Below are 23,025 nucleotides of genomic sequence, written 5' to 3'. Positions count from 1 at the left end.
GGTTCAATGGACATGGGATTACTGAGACATATCTGACCCTAAGGTTCGCAACAGATTACACATTCATCATCCCTATTTCCATTTCACCCCTAGCTATTGATCATTGATCATGCTTGCTGGGGCTAATGGGAGTTATGGGTGCAGCAACACCTAGAAGGCCCAAGGTTCTCCACACCTGGCTTATGAACTGATTTTAGCTAGGAGAACTCCTCCATGTAAAATCCAATCTTCAGGGAGGTCAGTGCCAAAATATATATATCGGAGTTTGGATTGGATTGAGTTTGCATTTGGTGTGCTCTGCATGGCACAGAATGTGAATTTATGTTTCTTTCAGGATTGCACCAAAATCATTGCACTCATTTCACACGCTAGCAAGGTTATGCTTAAAATTCTACAAGGAAGGCTCAAGCAGTATGTGGACCGAGAACTCCCAGAAGTGCAAGCTGGATTTAGAAGAGGCAGAGGAACCAGAGACCAAATTGCAAACATGCGCTGGATTATGGAGAAAGCTAGAGAGTTCCAGAAAGACATCTACTTCTGCTTCATTGACTATGCAAAAGCCTTTGACTGTGTCGACCACAGCAAACTATGGCAAGTTCTTAAAGAAATGGGAGTGCCTGATCACCTCATCTGTCTCCTGAGAAATCTCTATGTGGGACAAGAAGCTACAGTTAGAACTGGATATGGAACAACTGATTGGTTCAAAATTGGGAAAGGAGTACAACAAGGCTGTATAATGTTTCCCTGCTTATTTAACTTATATGCAGAATTCATCATGCGAAAGGCTGGGCTGGATGAATCCGAAGCCGGAATTAAGATTGCTGGAAGAAATAGCAACAACCTCAGATATGCAGATGACACAACCTTGATGGCAGAAAGTGAGGAGGAATTAAAGAACCTTTTATTGAGGGTGAAAGAGGAGAGCGCAAAATATGGTCTGAAGCTCAACATCAAAAAAACGAAGATCATGGCCACTGGTCCCATCACCTCCTGGCAAATAGAAGGGGAAGAAATGGAGGCAGTAAGAGATTTTACTTTCTTGGGCTCCATGATCACTGCAGATGGTGACAGCAGTCACGAAATTAAAAGACGCCTGCTTCTTGGGAGAAAAGCAATGACAAACCTAGACAGCATCTTAAAAAGTAGAGACATCACCTTGCCAACAAAGGTCCGTATAGTTAAAGCTATGGTTTTCCCAGTAGTGATGTATGGAAGTGAGAGCTGGACCATAAAGAAGGCTGATCGCCAAAGAATTGATGCTTTTGAATTACAGTGCTGGAGGAGACTCTTGAGAGTCCCATGGACTGCAAGAAGATCAAACGTATCCATTCTTAAGGAAATCAGCCCTGAGTGCTCACTGGAAGGACAGATTGTGAAGCTGAGGCTCCAATACTTTGGCCACCTCATGAGAAGAGAAGACACCCTGGAAAAGACCCTGATGTTGGGAAAGATGGAGGGCACAAGGAGAAGGGGACAACAGAGGATGAGATGGTTGGATGTTGTTCTTGAAGCTACCAGCATGAGTTTGATCAAACTGCGGGAGGCAGTGGAGGACAGAAGTGCCTGGCGTGCTCTGGTCCATGGGGTCACGAAGAGTCGGACACGACTAAATGACTAAACAACAACAAAATTTTTTTATTTTATTTCATCTCCTCTACTTCAGTATGTAATAGTATGTCATATAGATACAATTGCTACTTCAGATCATGCTCCAGTATCTCTTGCCATACAGATAGGTAGCCGTGTTGGTCTGCCATAGTCAAAACAAAAAATTTTTTTTCCTTCCAGTAGCGCCTTAAAGACCAACTAAGTTAGTTCTTGGTATGAGCTTTCGTGTGCATGCACACTTCTTCAGATACACTGAAACAGAAGTTGACAGATCCTTCTATATAGTGAGAAGGTGGGGAGGGGTATTACTCAGAAGGGTGGTGGGAATGGGTGGTGGGCAGATAGCTGTGATAAGCCAGACTTAAAACTTAAAACCATGGAGAGACCTGGTCTGAACAAAGACATTGGATTCTTATCTCATTATACATGACAAAGCCATTTTTCACCTTCTCACCCCTTGCTTTTTCCTGTAAGATCTATTGCAGTCGTTAAGAGTCGTCAACAGGCTTATCACAGCTATCTGCCCACCACCCATTCCCACCACCCTTCTGAGTAATACCCCTCCCCACCTTCTCACTATATAGAAGGATCTGGCAACTTCTGTTTCAGTGTATCTGAAGAAGTGTGCATGCACACGAAAGCTCATACCAAGAACTAACTTAGTTGGTCTTTAAGGTGCTACTGGAAGGGAAAAAAATTTTTTGTCTTGCCATACAGTTATCTGATGTTGCTTAAATAATAATAACAGTAATAATAATAATTTATTATTTATATGCCACTCATCTGACAGGGTTGCTCCAGCCACTCTGGCTCTTGGCATTTAAACACGGAACTTCTGAATAAGGGGGGGTGGGTTAAGACAGAAGGGAGTTGAATTTCAGGAATATTTTGAAAATAATGGAGGTACAACTTCTTCATGTACTATTGAATGGTGAGCATGTAATGTAGAGAAAACAGTGAATCCCTTTTTAAGTCTATTTGCAGCATCCCCTTCTCCAAATCTGCATCGAAGTTTACAACACGCTAAATATGAATTTAATAATTTATTGCCTGTTAAAGCTGAATTTGCATTGACATACATATGCCAGAAGTATTGGGAACATGCAAATGTTCCATCTGCGCAACCATTGCAGTTCACCAGACAGAATGCCCCCTTCCCCATGCACTATTTTGGGGGTTCTCCTAAAACGCCCCAGAGCCAATTTTGTGGTGACACAGGGGTAGCGGGGAGGAGAGGGGGGAAGCTACGATAATAAACATTTAGAATGACTACTACTCTGGAAATTTTATGCTATGGCTTCATGTAACATCTGCTATCATCAGTCCATGACATCTCGTCCCAGCAAAAGCAATAAAATAAAACTACAACATCACAACTCAAAGCAGATGCAGCAAAACTAAAGGATAAATAATAAGAAAGAACTGTAAGTGACGCTCTAGCCAGGCAGAAGCAGCAGCAGAATTCAATATCATTAAAAAAAAAAATCCTGCAGCAAAGTAAAAACTCCAGATAGAATAAAAACTACCATGCTCCCCCAAAAGCTTCCTAGAAAGCAGAGTTTTTGCCACACGGTGGAAGCCATTAAAAGGAGAGTGGGGAAACTCAAGCCAGGTGTCCATCAGGAGCAAGTTCCAAATCCTAGCCACAGCTAACCAGAGCTGTTATACTTACAAGGTCACCCTCTGTCATTGCTGTGAAACTACCTATTCTTTAGCTCTGGAGCCTTTGTGCTTGTTTTATTTAGTCATCTTGCATTGTTCTTCTGTCACTCATTTTCTACCTTTCTTCTTATGACAAAAAAACGCTGCTGATCAGCTGGGCTTTTTAGCAAATATATTACTTATATTCTCACCTTCCTAAAAAACCCAAATGTGTTTGCATTCAACTTAGAACTTGGAAATGAACCAGAAAAGTAATGAAACGAGGATGAAAGCACTGGTAGGAACCATCTGCTATAATGAGGTCTATTAAGAAAGTTACATTGGTATTCTATTAATCTTGAAATAATCTTTTAATTCCCTCTTCTTAAAGGATTTGCCTTCCTATCTCAGCCACTGGCTGGCTTTGCTATAGTTTTCTTTTGTGTTTCCTCATTATCCAATCCTTGTTCCGAAATAGCTGTATCTTCGTTTTTAATTACTTTTCTCCGCCTTCTCTATATTAATCGGGCTAGTTAGGTCATTATCTTCTCTCTTCAGGCCTTTTTGAGCCAATTTATTGGTCATTTTAGTGTAGACAATTTTCCCCAAGCTGCAGGTATAGGTACACGTCGAATGATTTCATAGACATAAGCTAAATCTTCGATTTAATTACCACATTGCTTCATGAAGCAAAGCTGTTGTCCCTTTGGATTCTCCAGATATAATACCATTACGTTTTGACATTGAATCGGAACAAATTAAAAACCACTTGGGCCAGGAAGCTGCTGTTCTGTGTGCCATAGTAATTGCAATAAATTGAGCACTGTAGAATTTCAAGGGAACATTAAACTGGATCGATTCCCCACCATCCCCACCATCACCCTGGTTATAAATGCAGTTCCTCAAAGAGTCTCAAGGGATAATGAATGTCAGTGCACCACATGGAAATGCGATAGCAAACTGAATTTCATCTCTGATGTCGAGTTGGATTCACGATACAACAGAGGCTTACAAAACTCATCTTATATAGGGGGGGGGGAGTAGAAGAAACCCTTATAGCCAAAGAAAAAGTATACTTTAAAAGCAATAGAAGCTGTTATACTCTAACTGGGAACAGGTTCAAATCTTAAAATTTGCATGTGAGCATAAGTGAAAAACATATTGGCATGATGGCGCTCCATATGGATGCTATAATGTTTGTAAACAGCTTACCATATTGCTGGGGCTAATCTCACAATGAATCCCATGCCTCACTTCTGCTTCCAAGGAACATATGTTCAGAAAATGCTCCTGCGGTCCACCTAGTTAACGGGTGATTGTGAAATCACCATTGAAATCGCCATGGCAACTTGTGCTTGTGTTGATACAGTCTAAAGAAAGGGGTTGAATTACCAGGCTGGTGGCATGGAATTTTAGCAGAACAAAATTGTTTAGTAAATGTGATTTCCTCAGAACTACACCCTTGTGTAACTAATGGTCTTTGCTGTGTGGTTTTAAAGCAGTACCATAGCATTGGCTCCATGTCTTATAAACAGGAATGCCGTTGTATAACTGAAGATCCTCTCTCTATACCAGACTGACTGTGCTCTGAGATCTTCTCAGGAGGCTCTTCAATGTCTTTTGCAATTGAGGGAAGCTCATTATGTCTGTTATATGCATAACGACTGTATGTTTGATTGTGTACAGCTGCATTAGGTAATACAACAACAGTTACATGAAATGGGGGAGGATGTTGGGATTTCATTCCTCCCATTGCAGGATGTGTAATTGTTTTCATCACATGTCTGTGTTGACATTCCATACTGTTGGAGTCATGAGAACGGAAGTTTCAGTTACACTGTTCCATTATGTTGTACTATTGCTTTTCTGCTCTCTCGGAGATGGAGAAAGGAGCCATGTTTTCTTTTGTTCTGTTTTGTACATAATAAAGTAGCTTAGAAATCTACATCTCCAATGCCTAGCTTCTGCTTGGACTCTGCTATTGTATTGTGTGCATATATCTTTGGATATGTGTTGCAGAAGCGCATCGGGAAAGAAGAGTGATGAATCATCCCAAGGGTTGCTTGTGGGGGAGAACGTAGCTGCCTGGCATTCTCTAGTTGGTGCAAGAAGCCCAGCGAGGTCTATCTCCGTGTACCTAGGCACTAACAGGTGAGACGGAACCTGAGCCTCCTCTGGAGGTGCCTGTATCATGGAATCTCTTCTCACAAGTGCAACTGGCACAAATGTAAAAATTTTGGCATCAGGCTATTTACTTGTTTGCCCAGGCATTATAAATTGATGATTATTTAGCTTACTCTCTTGCCTTGAGCTGTGTGTTTTGTTTTTCAATTGAGATGTATTTTATCATTTACATTTTGTAATTTATGTATCACTGTAGATGAAGCGTGGGTTGGAGACACTTCAAATAAATAAATAAATAAATAAGTAAATAAATAAATAAATGATATGTATCAGGTGCAGAAATGCCCATCTATGTATGCATGCTTGATTGCTTGCTAATTATCAGTGATGATCAGCTGATATACTGATGTTTCTAGAGCCATATGACATTTATTGAGTGGGTAATGTTGTTGTTGTTGTTTAGTCGTTTAGTCGTGTCCGACTCTTCGTGACCCCATGGACCAGAGCACACCAGGCACTTCTGTCTTCCACTGCCTCCCGCAGTTTGGTCAGATGAGTGGGTAATATCAGTGAGTAAAAGATGTTACTTCAGTAGCCTAGCTACAAAGCATGTAAGTTTGTCTGCGGTTTTAAAAATTAAGGTGCCTGGGGAAAAGGTGGAATGATGATGATGATGATGATGATGATGATGATGATGATGATGCACATAGCCAGAATCCCATCTGTCAGCCATGATGCCATGGCATCATAGAAAAAGAATGACATGTTGTGAACATTTCCAGGATGCACTCTGTAAACACATATGCACAAAACTTCAAAGATGCTCCAAAAATCATAGGACATAATACATGGAAGCTTTTATCGAACTTAATTTGGCTAACAGATTCTGAATTGCAATAAGGTACTAATGGGTCAGTCAGTTCACTCAGCCTTGCTTTGAAGGACTTCTTAAGTGAGAAGGAATGTTAACCTTAATACAGTACGTCTTTTTTTCTTTTCTTTTACTTTGTCGCTCTTTAAAGAGCTGCCATGTCTGCCAAGTTTCTCTGCATCCCGGGATTGTATTTCTTATGCCTTATTTCTTTAGAGGAATGTACGTCTCTCTTGGTTGCTTCTCCAAAAGATCTCTTTAACCTTTCATTAAATGTGCTGACAGCTGGTATCAGTTCCTCATGAATTAGTTCAGTGCATTTCCATTTACATATGTCCCAACAGAATTCATTAGCGTTCCGTGCAGGTTCCTGTCCTCTGATTTCCTTTGTAAATTCAAACATGAGCCAGAGTAAATAATTGGAAGTGAGAATATGGAGAGCAAGGTGGGGAAGAAGGAATGCTCAGGTGCCTGTGTTGCATCTAATTTACATTTCTGGGGCACGGTCTCCATAAGGCAGATTTGCTCAGACTGGCTTCTCCATTATCTTGAGGAGTGCATGTGTATGATGCATTATAACTTTTCAGAATGATATGTCAGATAGGTTGGGAGTGTTTGAATCAAATCCTGTCTGTTCATTGGTCAAAGGAGGCATTCCACATTGTGCACTACCCTTGCAGAAGGTGTCAAGCATTTCACTGCAGTGTGCTTTTCCACTTCTAGTTACCCCCCTACTGCAGCTGTCTCCCCCTTTCAGCCCCACCATCTTGCCATATCTGGAAGAAAGAGTAACAGACAAGTTGTAACTGCACCACGGTTATTTCTCATTCTTCAAGACTCAGCAAAATGCCTGGTTAACAGCTTGAAGGCAACATCAGACAACATGGAGGCAGCTGACAAACAGCAAAGAAGGTATGGTTTCCATTGCAAGACCATGGTGCAAACTGCGCTAATGGTTCTAGCTGTCTTAGGATATTGAACAACAGGACTGCAAAAATGTTGGGGAAAGAATTTGAGTAATGGAACAGAATGCATGGGAAAGTGCCTATGAAATCAATCTCAGCAAAGATTCAAGAATCAACTCTTAAACTTTAGGTAGCACTATACACTTGTAATTTTTTCAAACATTAACCCCAGTCTGTCTGCAAAATGCTGTAAAAGAACAGAAAGGCATGTATTTCCATTTATTGTGGCAGTGTGCAACATTCTCATGGACATGTTTGCTCCAAAGAAAATGACTGAATAAACTGAAGGCAATGGCCACACTGAATCTACCAAGATACAGAGCCTAGATGGTTCACAATAACTGATCAGGTCACTGAAGCTGCAGTTCTATGTACACCTATCCATTAAACTAAGAATTATGAGTACTTGTATAGGTTTGTGCTGTTAGAGTATCAAACTCTTTAAAATGCAAATATTGTTCATGAGCTAAAACAAAAAATCAAACATGAGCTAGCTCAAACACATGGAGGAGAGCACTTCTCACTTGCATTTCTGGGGCAGTCTGCACAAGGCACAAGTCCTCATCATTAGGCAATACATGAATAGTTTACTTAAGGATTTGATTTATTTTAAACATTTTAAATAGATTTAACCAATTTTTATTTTTATTGTATTGCATTCCTTGTACACCACTTAGAGACTGCTGTAATTAAGCAGTGCTGTATATACATTGTCTAAATACAGTGCTACTACCACTACCAATAACAATAATTCCGCAAGGCTTCTTTACATATTAATCACTAGCATGATTAAAATGTATTACTTGTAAAAGGATTTGCATGATGTAAGCTAAACACCTAGAAATTTGAGGAAGAAAATGTTTAAGTAATAGAGTTTAGCATTATTAGTAACTGCTGGAATAGCAGATTACTACCAGATGGAAAATAGACCAACATGTTGTTGCTGCTGCTGCCACAGCTGCAACTAATATCACAGCCACTACCATTATTTACCATTCATTTTATGCTTAGTACAAGATTTTAAAATGAAAGGTGGAAGCAGGGAAGAGAGCCCAATAAAAGAAGAGAAGCGGGGGGCGGGGGTGGGGGCGGGGAGAGATGAAGTGGTTAGTTGGCAAATAGATGCAATAGGGCGTTCAGCATATGTTATGCAATCTTTCATTCCGGAATGCTTCTTCGAAATGCTTCCATTCATGGATCTTGAATTTGTAGCTAGATCTGAATGTAAAAATGCGACTGCTAAAGAGGAAACATTCCATTCTCTCCTCCTGTTTCAGCAAGAGTTTGTTCGGGTTCTTCATGTGTGTTTAAGCTGCAAGGACAAGCACAAGTCTTTTAAAGCTTGTAGTAAATAAGTACACGGTTGTTTTGTTTAACTTATTCATTTAGCTCAGTTTCTTTCGCTAATACTGCAGTTCTGGTGCCAAATTAAGATTGCCAACCCACGAATGGGTAAAAGTATTGTACAATACAGTGGTACCTCAGGTTACATACACTTCAGCTTACAAACGCTTCAGGTTACAGACTCCGCTAACCCAGAAATAGTGCTTCAGGTTAAGAACTTTGCTTCAGGATAAGAACAGAAATCGTGCAGTGGCAGCGGGAGGCCCCATTAGCTAAAGTGGTGCTTCAGGTTAAGAACAGTTTCAGGTTAAGAACGGACCTCCGGAACGAATTAAGTACTTAACCCAAGGTACCACTGTACATGGATTTAGTTGGGCCTGAATTTCAGTGGAGTTTGTAGGCATAGTGGTTGTGTCAACATACGCCTTAGGATAACAGATTTCTTAGGATAGTAAAAAATAAATAAATCCTGATTACCCCCCCCCTCAATATTAGCATATAAAGCCTACGGGATAGCATCCATTGGATAAGTGCAGAACAATTACTATGGCTACATTGGTATTTCCCAAGAAAAGAATGCAAGTCCTGCCCTGAGGCTTACTTACAGTCTAAAAGAAAAATTAAAAAGGACAGGGCTATTGGGTAAGGATAATAAACACAAAGGGAAAAGGAGAATAAATAGAACCAGAAATGTTAGTGTGGGCTCATATAAAAATTATTATGTCTCTCTTTCAATTAGACACAAAAAAGAATTGGATTGCAAACTAAACTCTATCCTTTTGGTTTCTTTTTTTTATAAATAATTTTTATTAATTTTCCAACATACATTTATAATATCCAATCTAAATTTATCACATATTTTCTCTTTTGGACTTCCTTCAGCCTCTCTAACAATCATCCATTATTCAATTTTTTAATTACACATTTCCTAATTTTTATATTGCATTTTATATACCTTCACCCTCTTATTTTTCTTCAACACAATATTCCTCAAACATTCACAGAGCTTCTTGAAATCCCACTAACCTTTTGGTTTCGTCAATGTGGTATTTTCTAATCTTTTTACCTAGAGAGGGAATGAAGATTGATTAGTTTTAAGAGGAACATCTATTCTAGGACAGTATCATGCAATTTAGTGAACCAACAGACTTGGCTAAGTCATAATACACAACTCTTGAGGAGTAGAAAACTTTCACTAAAAGCAACACGAATAGCATAGCAAGCAGTCAGGACTCTTCTTTGTGCACAACTGAAAGACCACACAGAAAGAGATAGCTGAGGGTGACTTCAAAGATTCACCCAAGAGGGTTTCATGCACTGGAAGAGAAATGGAGCACTGAAAGTGGCAAGGCTCCCTATTCCTTAATAATCATAGGAGATATGGGCTGCAGTGCTAGAGAATAGTGTGCAGCTTTTAGGAAAGAAGAGAAAAGAGAATAAAGCTCTGTGAAATTGGAGGGACATTGCTGCAGGAACACAGTTTTGTTCAACATTCTGGGGCTTCACAACCACTTGAGTTGTTTTTTATGCTGATAGTCTACTCTTTTTAAATACAATTTTATATTGGTGTATATTGATGTTGTCTCCCTGCTTATTTAACTTATATGCAGAATTCATCATGCGAAAGGCTGGGCTGGATGAATCCCAAGCTGGAATTAAGATTGCCGGAAGAAATATCAACAACCTCAGATATGCAGATGACACAACCTTGATGGCAGAAAGTGAGGAGGAATTAAAGAACCTTTTAATGAGGGTGAAAGAGGAGAGCGCAAAATATGGTCTGAAGCTCAACATCAAAAAAACGAAGATCATGGCCACTGGTCCCATCACCTCCTGGCAAATAGAAGGGGAAGAAATGGAGGCAGTGAGAGATTTTACTTTCTTGGGCTCCATGATCACTGCAGATGGTGACAGCAGTCACGAAATTAAAAGACGCCTGCTCCTTGGGAGAAAGGCGATGGCAAACCTAGACAGCATCTTAAAAAGCAGAGACATCACCTTGCCAACAAAGGTCCGTATAGTTAAAGCCATGGTTTTCCCAGTAGTGATGTATGGAAGTGAGAGCTGGACCATAAAGAAGGCTGATCGCCGAAGAATTGATGCTTTTGAATTATGGTGCTGGAGGAGACTCTTGAGAGTCCCATGGACTGCAAGAAGATCAAATGCATCCATTCTTAAGGAAATTAGCCCTGAGTGCTCACTGGAAGGACAGATCATGAAGCTGAGGCTCCAATACTTTGGCCACCTCATGAGAAGAGAAGACTCCTTGGCAAAGACCCTGGTGTTGGGAAAGATTGAGGGCACAAGGAGAAGGGGACGACAGAGGACGAGATGGTTGGACAGTGTTCTTGAAGCTACAAACATGAGTCTGACCAAACTGCGGGAGACAGTGGAAGACAGAAGTGCCTGGCGTGCTCTGGTCCATAGGGTCACGAAGAGTCAGACACGACTAAACGACTAAACAACAGACAACATATTGATGTTTTATGGTGCTGATTATGCATGAATCTGATAGCTTTGCTGAAGACTGGTGCAAGGGCTCAGTCCTACATACACTTACCTGGGAGTAGGGATTTCGGGGGTGGGGAGTTCATTTCAGTATGCATTTAAAGCCAAATCTATGCAGTCTGCACTTTCTCAAACAATATACAAACAGAAATGCAGCCATCCTTATCTGGTGCAGTTCTCCAGCCAAGCAATGTTTACAAAAATTAATGTACGTATTGGGGAAAGTGCATAAAAATGAAGATGTTTGTGAAAATAACATACAAAAATGCTGGGGAAATTGCTTGTAAAAAAAAGTCTATACAGTGGTACCTCGGGTTACATACGCTTCAGGTTACATACGCTTCAGGTTACAGACTCTGCTAACCCAGAAATATTGCTTCAGGTTAAGAACTTTGCTTCAGGATGAGAACAGAAATTGTGCTCCGGTGGTGCGGCGGCAGCAGGAGGCCCCATTAGCTAAAGTGGTGCTTCAGGTTAAGAACAGTTTCAGGTTAAGTACGGACCTCCAGAACGAATTAAGTACTTAACCCAAGGTACCACTGTGGTGGTCAAAACTGCATATAAAAGTGTATTGATTAGGAGAAATTCACACTAAAATGCTGATTTCTTTTACACTTTTATGTAGAAATCTTTATCCCAGTTTGCATCTGTATTGGATTTGAATTATTATTTTTTTGTTTGTTTTAAATTGTTTTAAATTACTTTTAAATATTGAGTTGGTTTTAATGGTTTTTGTTGATGTTTTTACTATTAAATCACTTGAAGATTTTTTAATTGATAAATATAATCAAATGAATAAAATAAATACTCTCTCTCCTCTCCAGCATGGAAGGAAGGAAGGGAGGGAGGGAGGAAGGAAGGGAGGAACCAACCAACTAACCAACCAACCAGCGAAGACAGAATGGTCTATGAAATGTCAGAGGCATTCCTGGAATGAGAATGAGTTGCTCTAGGACTAGATTAGCACACTAGAGCTTTGTTAGGGGAAAGTTCCAAAAGATTTCTTCAGTACCAAGCATTTATTTAAAACAGAGTACAAACTGCATATTTCATACTTACGTCTCATTAGCAGTACTACTGGAATCAAGAGGAGAACCAAAAGCACAATAGCACCAAGAATCAGCACTTCCTAACAGGAAAAAATACAAACCAAATAGGCTTTTAAAACTGTTATGATCCAGGTTAAGTTTGCCAACAGACGAGGACACCTGGACACCAGTGTTCTGGCCTGAAGCTCCAGTTGGTGGGCTGAAAGGAGTGGATCGATCAGCACATTTCACTTGAGTTGGATTTTGTGATCCAACCCACTCTAGCTTCCAAATATACGAGTTCACTTTTCTTTTACATTTAAAGATCAGAACTAGAGATGTAAGTAAAAGAACATTTACACATGCTGGGGACAAGCTTTCAATAGATTTCTCTTTCACCTGGATCAGGGTGCATTTTTGAGGGTGTAAATTGGAACAGCCTTGTCATGGTAATCCCTTGTGTGCTTACATTATGGCCAGAAAAAGCATATGCAGATGTATGCTGAAGGCCTGACTTTTCTTCCCTGGAGTAGAGCAGGAGAAGGATTCAGGGAAGTAATGCATGTCCCAGTGGTTGACAATACAGAACCCATGGGTACCAGTGTGCCCACCAGTATCATCTATGGCACCCATGAAAAGTCTCAGTAAACATCTCAAAAATCCACGATACATCAGAGACTTGATCTTTCTATTCCATTCCTGTTTGCACTGGCTCAGTCTCTCCTACAATGAATATACTCCCTTAAACCTGTCACATTTAATTGAGTGTCAGGATTGGACACACACCTTCCCACCCATTCTGAACAGAGAAGAGGAACAAAGAGTTTCCCTCCATGAACAAGTCTGGTGGTGGCTGATATAGATGGATTTCTGCCCATTGACAGGTTGACTGTTGTGGGAGAGGGATCACGCCTGCACCATTTTGTGGCCACATCTCTTTTTCTGCTCTTTTAGATGTGGCAGCCATTTTGTGTTCTGACAGGGCCCCACAGCTGTCATTTTGTGACTGGTGTCAAGATATGCCCACTGACCCCCAAAGGTTGGTAACCCCTCACTTAATCCCTTTCTGACTGGCTAATGTTTCTGCTCCAAATCCCATGCTTTTCCCTGTGTACATATATGGCAGGAGTCTGAGCTTGTTGAAAAAGTAAGCAACCAAATACAATAAATACCTTATATGTTACTAGCATATTAGAAATTCCAAACTGGTTTTGGCTAAAAAAAGAGGAAAAAATGAGGATCACAAATCATAAATACACATTTTGAAGCTTATAACATTTCAATGAGAGTTTCCACAATAAAACTGGTTGAACAGACATGGAGAAAATTTAATTTCTTCAATTTTTATTTGCAGTGGTGGCCATCTTTATAATGTCATTGCAGCTATAAGCTACTAATGAGAACATGACACCACAGATATTCTTCCAGTACATAGGATTATGAATCAAATGAAACCACCCTAACCACTGGAACCTTGTGGGATGCCTGGAGTAGGGTTACAAGGAGGCAGCCATTCCCATCCCAGGTTGATCACAAACAGCACCTTTTCTTTCCATTGCAGTTCAGCTTCTGCTAAAACCTGTTACTCATCTCACTATTCGCTATGGCCGAAATGTATGTAATTAATGAAGTAATTAATTTCAGTGCATTTCAGTGGAAGGGGAATGTTAGGAAAAAGAGCAGAAAATAATGTAATGACTTGTGTAACATTTCTGGGTAAAAAAAGAATAGTGAATACCTACTTGTTATTTGCTGGAGTCATTTCCATTCCTGACTTCTGATTATCATGTGAATGTTGGGGATTTTCACTTCCATTCCTGTTTCCAGTGGAGTTCTCTGACATCTGTGGGTGAACCACAGCACTTTTGGGGGACTGAAGGGTTTGGTCTTCTGAGAAGTAAGGGACAGTTCTCTGAGGAGATTCTAAGGGATTTGAAGAGGAACATTTGACTGAGTAGACTACAGTGCTGATGTAGACAATAAAAACACCCACCTAGAGTAAGGTTACCAGATTTTTTTCAATGAATCCGGGAACACTTTCCAACTTCCTACTAAATAGATGGATTTTGTCGGGGGATTGATTTGTAAATCTGGGGACTGTCCCCAGGAAACGGGGACATCTGGTAACCTTAACCTAGAGAATACAGTGGAGGAGAAAGCAGCAGGAGATACAGTCTACTGAGCTCATAGGGATCATCCAGCAGCAGCTCCATTGCCACAGGAATGAGAGACACTGAGGCAAACAGCTGCTTTTGAGCCCAGGACTGTGTAACAAGGGGCAGGTTTAAGAATCTATTCACATTAAACTGTATACACATCTTCGGTACTCCCGCAACCACCACCACTTTCCACTACTTTCATCTACTTTCCTTCAGGCAACATGGGGGCTGTGGAGACAACAAACATAATGTTGGGGCCCTGGCTTTGTTTCTCATCATGCATCTCAGGTCCCATAATTCCTTCCACTTGGGAGTATGTTCCCACCAAACACTGGAAAAGAACAGATAACATATTCCACTGTGATCTCTTTACCTCCAGGTAGGATATTGCCTTATAGTGCTGGTGTTTTTACTTTTTCCTGGATCCTACGATAATGACCACAAACTGACCATTGCATAGGAGAACCTTCAGGGAAATTATCTGTGTGATTTTTCACAAATGGTCTGACACAGTATTGTAGATTTCAGGCTTCCAGGAACTCTCCAGTTTGCAGCCCTCTCACACCATTTCACCAGAGTGCATATTGGGGGGAAATTGGAGTTTCTTCACTCTTCTCTGAGGTAATATGGAAATACTGACTGACTTGGCAAGCTTTTCGGGCATCTGAATTATCTGAGGAAAGCCTTGAATTGGTTTTTGGTTTTGGTTTTAAAGTGAGATGGGGGGGGGGCGAAAAATATGGTTAGAAATTTTCTCTTTAGGAAGAGAGGGTTTTATTCTGGAATTATTGCCTAAGTTTATGGGGTCTTTTCACATGGGAGCAACAGGAAATCAATGAGCCCTCCTTCCTCCCCCTGCCCATCCCCAGACTTGGATGTTGGCTGCTGTTTGTGGCTAGGAATTGGATTGTGGAAAACAAAACAATTAAGTCATGAACGCACATGTCAAATCTAGAATCTGAATTTCTGAGGACAGTTTCACAGAAGCCACCGGGGAGTCTGGCCAATCCTTTACAGTAGGAAAGGCAAGTCATCATAGGCAGACCTCGCTGCCATGAAGAATCCTTCTTGTGAATGCAACCTCCTTACATGGTCTGACTTGCATTAACGAAGTCTTGAAGAATAGCTCAAAATGGAGAATTGAAAACAATTGTTTTGGTGGGTTGCATGGGAAATGAGGAAGCTCATAAGCAGAAGGAAAGGAAACTTCTGTGTTTCTTTGGTCCTAGTGCCAACAATCTGGAACATGAAATGTGATTTAAGTAACTGTGTTCCAGGGTACACTTGACTTCTGGAAAACTGGCTCTGCCTTTGGGTTCTGGGAGAAATGCCCAGGCCCATGAAATAAAGACATTTTTGGGGTCACGCGGTCAAGCTATATCTGTTGCAGCAAAGATTAATACAGAACTAAGAAATACTTCAATCCGACAGACAATGGAACACACTTAAGAATGTCATACCTCGGGTTACGAACGCTGCAGGTTGCGCGTTTTCGGGTTGTGGACCACGCCAAACCCGGAAGTACCGGAACAGGTTACTTCCGGGTTTCGGTGCTCGCGCATGCACAGAAACACAAAATGACATCACACACATGTGCAGACACAGTGCTTCAGACTGCAAACACTGCGGGCTGCGAATGTGCCTCCCGCACAGATCACGTTCACAACCAGAGGTATGACTGTAACTGTGAGGGAAGAGCAATCCAGATAAAGTGGAAGGTGGGGTTAGGGGGGATATTTTAAAAGGAGCACAGAAGAAGTGGGGAGCTATTCCCCACCCCCTTTCTTTTTTTCTCTCCTCAAAGTTGCTTAACCTAACTGGTTTTTCAATTGGAGCTACTTCTAGTCCCAGATTGCCACGGGGGGGGGGGGCATATGGGAGAGCCAGTGTTTAGGAGGAATGAGTTCACTTCTCCACTTCCACCTACCTTCTCACTTATGCCATTTTATGCTTTAAATTGTCCTGTCTTTATATGGATTTCCAGTTACTTCACCCAGATCTTCCACCATCATTTCTCATTTGACAGCCTGTATGTAGCTTGTGTGTTTTCAATGCCTGTTGAAAACCCTTTCTATTTTACTCAGACTTTCCCTAGGAGAACAGCTGTCTTTTTGTTTGCAGCTGATTGGATTATTACTGAAGAATATTCAGTCCTGCTTTCAATGTTATCTTATGGCTGGTCCCCCTGCCATCTTGTTCACCACTTAACTATTTTATATCAAGCATTTTATAAATTCTTAGAGCAAATAAATAAATAAATTGAACTTAAAGGAGGCAGTTCTTCTGGGTTAAGCATTGTACCTGTAGCTGGAGAGGCAGTCACTGTGGTAAAAAAACAACAGACATTTTCGGTCAACTCATCCTGGCGACGGGTTGGTGATGGTTTGAAGTTGACTGATGGAGAAACAGTTGTAAGAAAAGCCATGCCTGTCGTCACAAAAGATGTGGTCATTGTTGGAATATGAGCATCAGTGGGGGCTGCAGTGGGGGAAGCAGGGCTATTTGAAATAAAAGGAGAGGCTTGTGGGAAAGTAACTGTGGTTATTAAGGGAGAAGGAGTACTTGTGGTGATAATCAGTTGAGGTGTGGTGGCAATAGTTGTGGTGGAGACTGTGGTTGTTGTGGTAGAGACTGTAGTTGTTGCTGTAAGAAAACAACAAAAATATGTATCAGAACTACATCTATGGAATGGGAACAAAGCAAATGGTGGCCAAAAAGATGACAACTCAAGCCAACAAATGAGGTTGGAGGTTGAAGGGGAAATTGTTTACTAACTGAGATTCTGTGATAGGTCAGATGAAAATATTTTTGATTAGATTGTTCAGTTCTGCTGCCAGCTAGATCAACTGCAGCTTTAAATTGTCCTGTCTTTATATGGATTTCCAGTTATTTCACCCAGATCTTCCACTATCATTTCTAATTTGACAGCCTGTATGTAGCTTGTGTGCTTTCAATGCCTGTTGAAAACCCTTTCTATTTACTCAGACTTTCCCTAGGAGAATAGCTGTTTTTTTGTTTGCAGCTGATTTGATTATTACTGAAGAATATTCAGTCATGCTTTCAATGTTATCTTATGGCTGGTCCCCCTGCCATCTTGTTCACCACTTAACTATTTTATATCAAGCATTTTATAAATTCTTAGAGCAAATAAATAAATAAATTGAACTTAAAGGAGGCAGTTCTTCTGGGTTAAGCATTGTACCTGTAGCTGGAGAGGCAGACACTGTGGTAAAAAAACAACAGACATTTTCGGTCAACTCATCCTGGCGACGGGTTGGTGATGGTTTGAAGTTGACTGATGGAGAAACAGTTGTAAGAAAAGCCATGTCTGTCATCACAAAAGATGTGGTCATTGTTGGAATATGAGCATCAGTGGGGGCTGCAGTGGGGGAAGCAGGGCTATTTGAAATAAAAGGAGAGGCTTGTGGGAAAGTAACTGTGGTTATTAAGGGAGAAGGAGTACTTGTGATAATCAGTTGAGGTGTGGTGGCAATAGTTGTGGTGGAGACTGTGGTTGTTGCTGTAAGAAAACAACAAAAATATGTATCAGAACTACATCTATGGAATGGGAACAAAGCAAATGGTGGCCAAAAAGATGACAACTCAAGCCAACAAATGAGTAGGTTGAAGGGGAAATTGTTTACTAACTGAGATTTTGATTAGATAGTTCAGCTCTGCTGCCAGTTAGATCAACTGCAGCTGAACAATGGTCCACAGACTCCCCACACAGTGAACTTGTAGTGCAGAGAAACCTAACATCTACTTTTCATAATTCTCATAGGATGGGGAAAATGGGCAGAGGATAATAATTCCACTCACCTCTATTAACCTGTAGATTCAAGGTTATTTTAATGTCATTGAACCAGCCTGGGATTTCAATACGACAGCAGTACAATCCTTTATCTCTTTCATTTAGACTTGTAATTGTCAGGGACACATCTCCCCATGTCACAGATCCCCTTAACTGGTACCTATGTGAGTTTCTTGATATCACCCGCCTTCCATCTGTGCGGAGAATTTCGTTGCTGCATTTAGAAGTCGGGCAGCTGCCTCGGCCCCAGCACATAACAGTAAGGTCATAGCTGTTTCGGACAGGATAGGTGCATGGCAGTTTGATGGCTTGGCCCACCACCCCTCTTACTACTGTTTGAGATATGGTATCCACTGAGAAGAAAAGAACAGAGAAAATGGTCAAGAATATTTTACTCCATAAAATGTAATGTTGCTTTCCTGAAATGAAGGAACCAGTTTTCCTGAAAAACTATATATTTAAATTGTTAGCTATATATGAATGCGTTCGTCACTTTTCTGTTATGTATATAGAAATCAAGCACACCTTTACATTTATTTATTTAAGGTGTTTAATAACCAAGCAACATACAATTAAAAATAATTAAGTTCAACAGTCAATATAACATATCAATACAGTGGTACCTCGGGTTACATACGCTTCAGGTTACATACACTTCAGGTTACAGACTCCGCCAATCCAGAAATAGTGCTTCAGATTAAGAACTTTGCTTCAGGATAAGAACAGAAATTGTGCTCCGGCGGCGCGGCGGCAGGAGGAGACCCCATTAGCTAAAGTGGTGCTTCAGGTTAAGAATAGTTTCAGGTTAAGAACGGACCTCCAGAACGAATTAAGTACTTAACCCGAGGTACCACTGTAGTCTGAAACAAATAATCTAAACTAAAACCCAGTTGAAACTAACAAGCAGCAAGTCCATTTGACATATGTTTTGATCACAGTGGACTGATAGAAGGAGAATATTTTTATCAGACAACGCTTCACTTATTATTGCATGAATCGGAATCCTATTTATCATGCCTTACACCCCAGTCCTATACACATCTCAGCTGTAATTTTGCCCGTTTTCCACCTGTCTTAGATTTCCTAGTCATTCCTGAATCATTTTCAGTAGAGGCAGGCAACCTGTTGCCTTCCAGATGCTCTTAACTACAACCTCCGTTATTCCTACCCATTGGCCATGCTGGCTGAGGCTGATGAGAGTTGTAGTCCAGAACACCTGTAGCTTTCCACCCCTTGTTTTTTTAAGTAAGTAGATTCTGGCATCCCCACTGTCAATGCGAGTTTACACTAGAACAGTGAGTTGTACTTCTGTGACCAAAGCATCTTGTGTTTTGGGGATGAGGTCAGAACTCCCTTTGTAATGCTTGAAACACAGAGAAGGTGGACTCTCTCATATTCTCCCTTTTGCTTAAGGCACTCTGACAAAAGAAAGTTCTATGAGGTGGAACAAATTACCTGCTTAACTTCATTGCATTTCAGTAGGGTCAAGGAAACGAGGATTTGTAACATTGTGCTTGTTTCATCCTTTCCTAGCCTGCTCTACCCTAGAGTTTGACTATTTATAATCCATACCTTTCTTGTCCTCTGTATGAAGTGACTTCTAATATTTTGCTGAGTAGAGGGCATGGGGGGGTCAGTGCAATGCCTCTGGCTGCTCAAACTACACAGTGCCCCTCTGCTCCTGTGCCTGGTTGTTGAAGCGGCAAAACGACCCTGTGATTCTAATCCCTACCCGGCTCAGCTCTCCCAGAGAGGGCCGCAGGCATGAAATGCTGTGCCTTGATTCTGCTGAGCGGTTCTTCTCCGGAGATCTGTGAATGTCATTTCCTCTTGGCAACACTCCCAGGAAAGATGCGGAGGCTCCTCCAAATGGGCCCTCATAATTTTCATGCAACACTCCCCAGGTGATATTAGGACGGCACTGTCTTGCTATAGGATATGTTATTGGGATGATATTGCTTCTGGCCCGTGGGGTTTACACATTTCAGTAATGCTCTCATTACGAAGCAGGCTAAAATAATTTCAGGGGTGGAGGGAAGTTCAGTAGCTAATGAAATGGAAAGCAAGGGCATTGGCCCATCATTACAACACCAGCATTGACCAACAACCTTTTATTTTATGGCATATAGCATAAAGAACTGATAACCTTTGTATAAGAACATTCAGTGGACGTCTAAGAATTCTGTTCTCCTTAGTATTACTAAGCTGTTCATTAAAGGTCTGCTCCCACTGAAATTATTGTTAACGGTAGAAATTTCAGCAATGACGAATAGAAAGGGCCAGCTTTGGGTTAAACCACAGAGCATAGGACTTGCTGATCAGAAGGTCGGCGGTTCGAATCCCCACAACAGGGTGAGCTCCCATTGCTCAGTCCCTGCTCCTCCCAACCTAGCAGTTCGAAAGCATGTCAAAGTGCAAGTAGATAAATAGGTACTGCTCTGACGGAAAGGTAAACGGCGTTTCCATGTGCTGCTCTGGTTCGCCAGAAGCGGCTTAGTCATGCTGGCCACATGACCCGAAAGCTGTACGCCGGCTCCCTCGGCCAATAAAGCGAGATGAGCAACGCAACCCCAGAGTCGGTTACAACTGGACCTAATGGTCAGGGGTCCCTTTACCTTTATATTGAGAGATAAATCAGAGATAGCCACAACCTGGGAACCTCCTGTGTGGATTGCTGTAATGCATTATATACACTTGAAAACAATCCAGAAAAGTTAGTTGGTCCAAAACAGGGCAGCAGGATTATTAACCAAAACCAACTGCTATGCCTATAATTGAGCAGGAATTTGCCACCCACATTGGCTTCCAGGCCCAGCTTGAAGTGCTGGAATGTGTTGAAAGCCTGAAACAGCATGGAACAAGGCTTCCTGAAGGATTGCTCTCCCCATATATACTTACCCAGCAAAATCAGCTGGCACAGTAGGGAGATGCCATGCCACTCTATCCCAACAGTGGTGTAGGGGTGGGTCAGAGCAGTAGCAAGGACAATGCTGTGCCACTTCACCAATGTGCCACTCCCACCAGTGTGCTCACACAGCCCCAATCTTGCCACCATACTAGCCCACTCCTCCCTATTCCAGTAAATGGTGCAATGCCACTGTCAGGGGGCAGCAGGGTGGCATTGCACCAGCACCTCCTGCCACCCAGATCTTCTGAAGCTCTTCTACAGGTACCCCCACCAAACAAGGTGCAATAGGTGTCTACTAGAGAGAGGGCCTTCTCAGTGATGGCACCCTAGTTATGGAATGCCCTTCTTAGACAGTCTTGCCTGGCACCTAGGTTGGATACATTCAAGACTAGGTAAACAACTCTTTAAAATTTACCCAGGTTTTTCCATTATAGATTCTTAGAAGCTTTTAGTGGTTTGTTTTTTAATCCTTTATATTAAGGTTATTCACTACTGCTGGCTTTACTTGCATTTTATGGTGTTGCTGGTTTTACTCAGTTTTAGATCTTCATGTTCATGCATTCCCTTACGTTTCTTTTTATTGTAAATGCTCTTAGTAGCACAATATTATAACAGAGGTGCCTAATCTTTTAAAAAAATATATATACCTGAAATGTCTGATTCTACTTTTAATGGAGTTCGTTCTTGTTTGACTATTCATCTATCATTCAGCATTTTTATCTCCTTCCTAGCACAGCCTATGCAGCAAAACATTTTATTTCAAGTGAACTAACAATCTGTAGTGAATTTCCATGGTGTTTGAAAACTGAAAATCTTGAAGTGGAATTCTAATGGTGTTACTCGTATTCAGGGTACAGCCATTGAACTTAAGTAACTCGTTTCCATTGACTTGATTTGATGACTAAGATGTTTCTATTTGGGGAAAGAGCCTTGAACCTTTTGGGTTGCCCAGATCTCCTTGTGAGTTACACTGGGACATAATGTCAATAGACATAATGTCAATTATTATTTTCATTGATAAAATTATAATTTGAGCTAACATGGAGATTCCATTTGTGACTGCAGTGTAAAATGAGAGGGGCTGTGGTGTTATGTGACAGATGGCATGTTTTTAGTCCTCAAACTGTAATGTTATCACTATGAAAATGTTATTCTTCCTACAAAATCGCCTATTGTGCATATCAATGCCCAAACGATTTTGTGTTTTTTATTATTGTTTTCAAAATCAACAAAGTGACAAATTCCTGTTTCCCCTACAGTAAAGCATTTGCACATAAAACTTGTGGTTATGTTCTGTGGACAGATCAATGTTCTTCTAGCATCACAACTAGAGGTTACACTTCTATCACAGCTCTTCTAAAGCGATTCCACAATATAGTTATTCTGAGGTTGAAGGTCCTCAGACAGAAATGTAACTAATAAACATCCACTCTAAGAACAACCTTTTCTTCCTATATCCCATCCCACAGTGCCATTTGACCACTAATACAACAAACTAGATGTTCCAGTGTACCAGGACAATTTGCTGCAATACTTTACAACTATTTTAGCTCATTGGCTAAGCTAATGACTGGCTTAAACATACACATACAAACAAACAAACAAAAAACCATGACGCAGAGGCAACACTTGATTATAGCAACAATTTAACTCAGAATTGTCTTCTGAGACTCCACTGGAAATATTTTTAAACAATCAGACCACTAAAACAGAATTCCAAAAGTCTACTCTTTACCAACACATATAATTTTAGACATTCTTTTATTAGCTTAAATATGTGGGATTTTCTTCTCCTCGCTGCAAAACAGAAGGTACAAAATAGAATCTATTTTGTTACATGATCTAAAAAGAATAATGAATCTTAATAGCAACTCACCTATACAAATATGAATCACGATCCATTGAAGTAGTATATGTGACATGTTTACAGTTCATGAACCCCCAAAGTGTCCTGGGTCGAAGCACTTATCACATCTTAACCAGTTTGAAAGTGCTGAGTGAGCGTTGCCTTTTGCAATTTCTCTATTTTGAGTTCAAGCACCTTAAGCCTCAATGCCT

At 40.9% G+C, this 23,025-nt stretch overlaps 1 protein-coding gene and 1 long non-coding RNA gene across 4 annotated transcripts in view; one reads left to right on the top strand and one right to left on the bottom strand.

Moving 5' to 3' along the window:
* LOC310758042 overlaps positions 1-12,115 on the top strand; it is a 17,620-nt gene extending 5,505 nt beyond the window's left edge. The window contains exons 2-3 of one of the 2 annotated variants that reach the window (XR_014545636.1): positions 7,002-7,156; positions 11,898-12,115. This is a non-coding gene — a long non-coding RNA (uncharacterized lncRNA). Of the gene's footprint in view, positions 1-6,955; positions 7,157-11,897 lie in introns of those variants that run through there. The other variant, XR_014545637.1, reaches the window with a different exon arrangement.
* Positions 7,393-23,025, bottom strand: LOC310757991 (uncharacterized protein). 2 transcript variants are annotated; one of them, XR_014545608.1, is made up of 9 exons: positions 22,844-23,025; positions 18,068-18,412; positions 16,550-16,891; positions 13,832-14,012; positions 13,262-13,304; positions 12,121-12,190; positions 9,580-9,619; positions 8,102-8,521; positions 7,393-7,646 (listed from the first exon to the last, which is right to left on the bottom strand). XR_014545608.1 is itself a non-coding variant. In XM_083603901.1 (8 exons), the coding sequence occupies exons 1-8, from the start codon at positions 22,887-22,889 to the stop codon at positions 8,449-8,451; spliced, it is 1,140 nt and encodes a 379-aa protein (XP_083460027.1). In that variant the 5' UTR covers positions 22,890-23,025; the 3' UTR covers positions 7,826-8,448. The 2 variants fall into 2 exon arrangements, 1 of the variants encoding a protein (XP_083460027.1); XM_083603901.1 differs by lacking the exon at positions 7,393-7,646 and having other exon boundaries at positions 7,826-8,521.

Source organism: Podarcis filfolensis (genome assembly GCF_964270895.1).
Source record: "Podarcis filfolensis genome assembly, chromosome: 2".
In the NCBI taxonomy this organism is placed as follows: domain Eukaryota; kingdom Metazoa; phylum Chordata; class Lepidosauria; order Squamata; family Lacertidae; genus Podarcis; species Podarcis filfolensis.
The sequence above is the reverse complement of the archived record's forward strand: the minus strand, read 5'-3'. Positions and strand labels throughout refer to the sequence as shown.

Coding starts and splice junctions, on each gene's coding strand:
- LOC310757991 (XM_083603901.1), bottom strand. CDS start 22,889: ATGTCACATATACTACTTCAATGGATCGTGATTCATATTTGTATAG. Junction 16,892..18,067: donor GAATCTACAGGTTAATAGAG/GTGAGTGGAATT, acceptor GTTTTCTTACAG/CAACAACTACAGTCTCTACC. Junction 14,013..16,549: donor GACTGCCTCTCCAGCTACAG/GTACAATGCTTA, acceptor CAAATCCCTTAG/AATCTCCTCAGAGAACTGTC.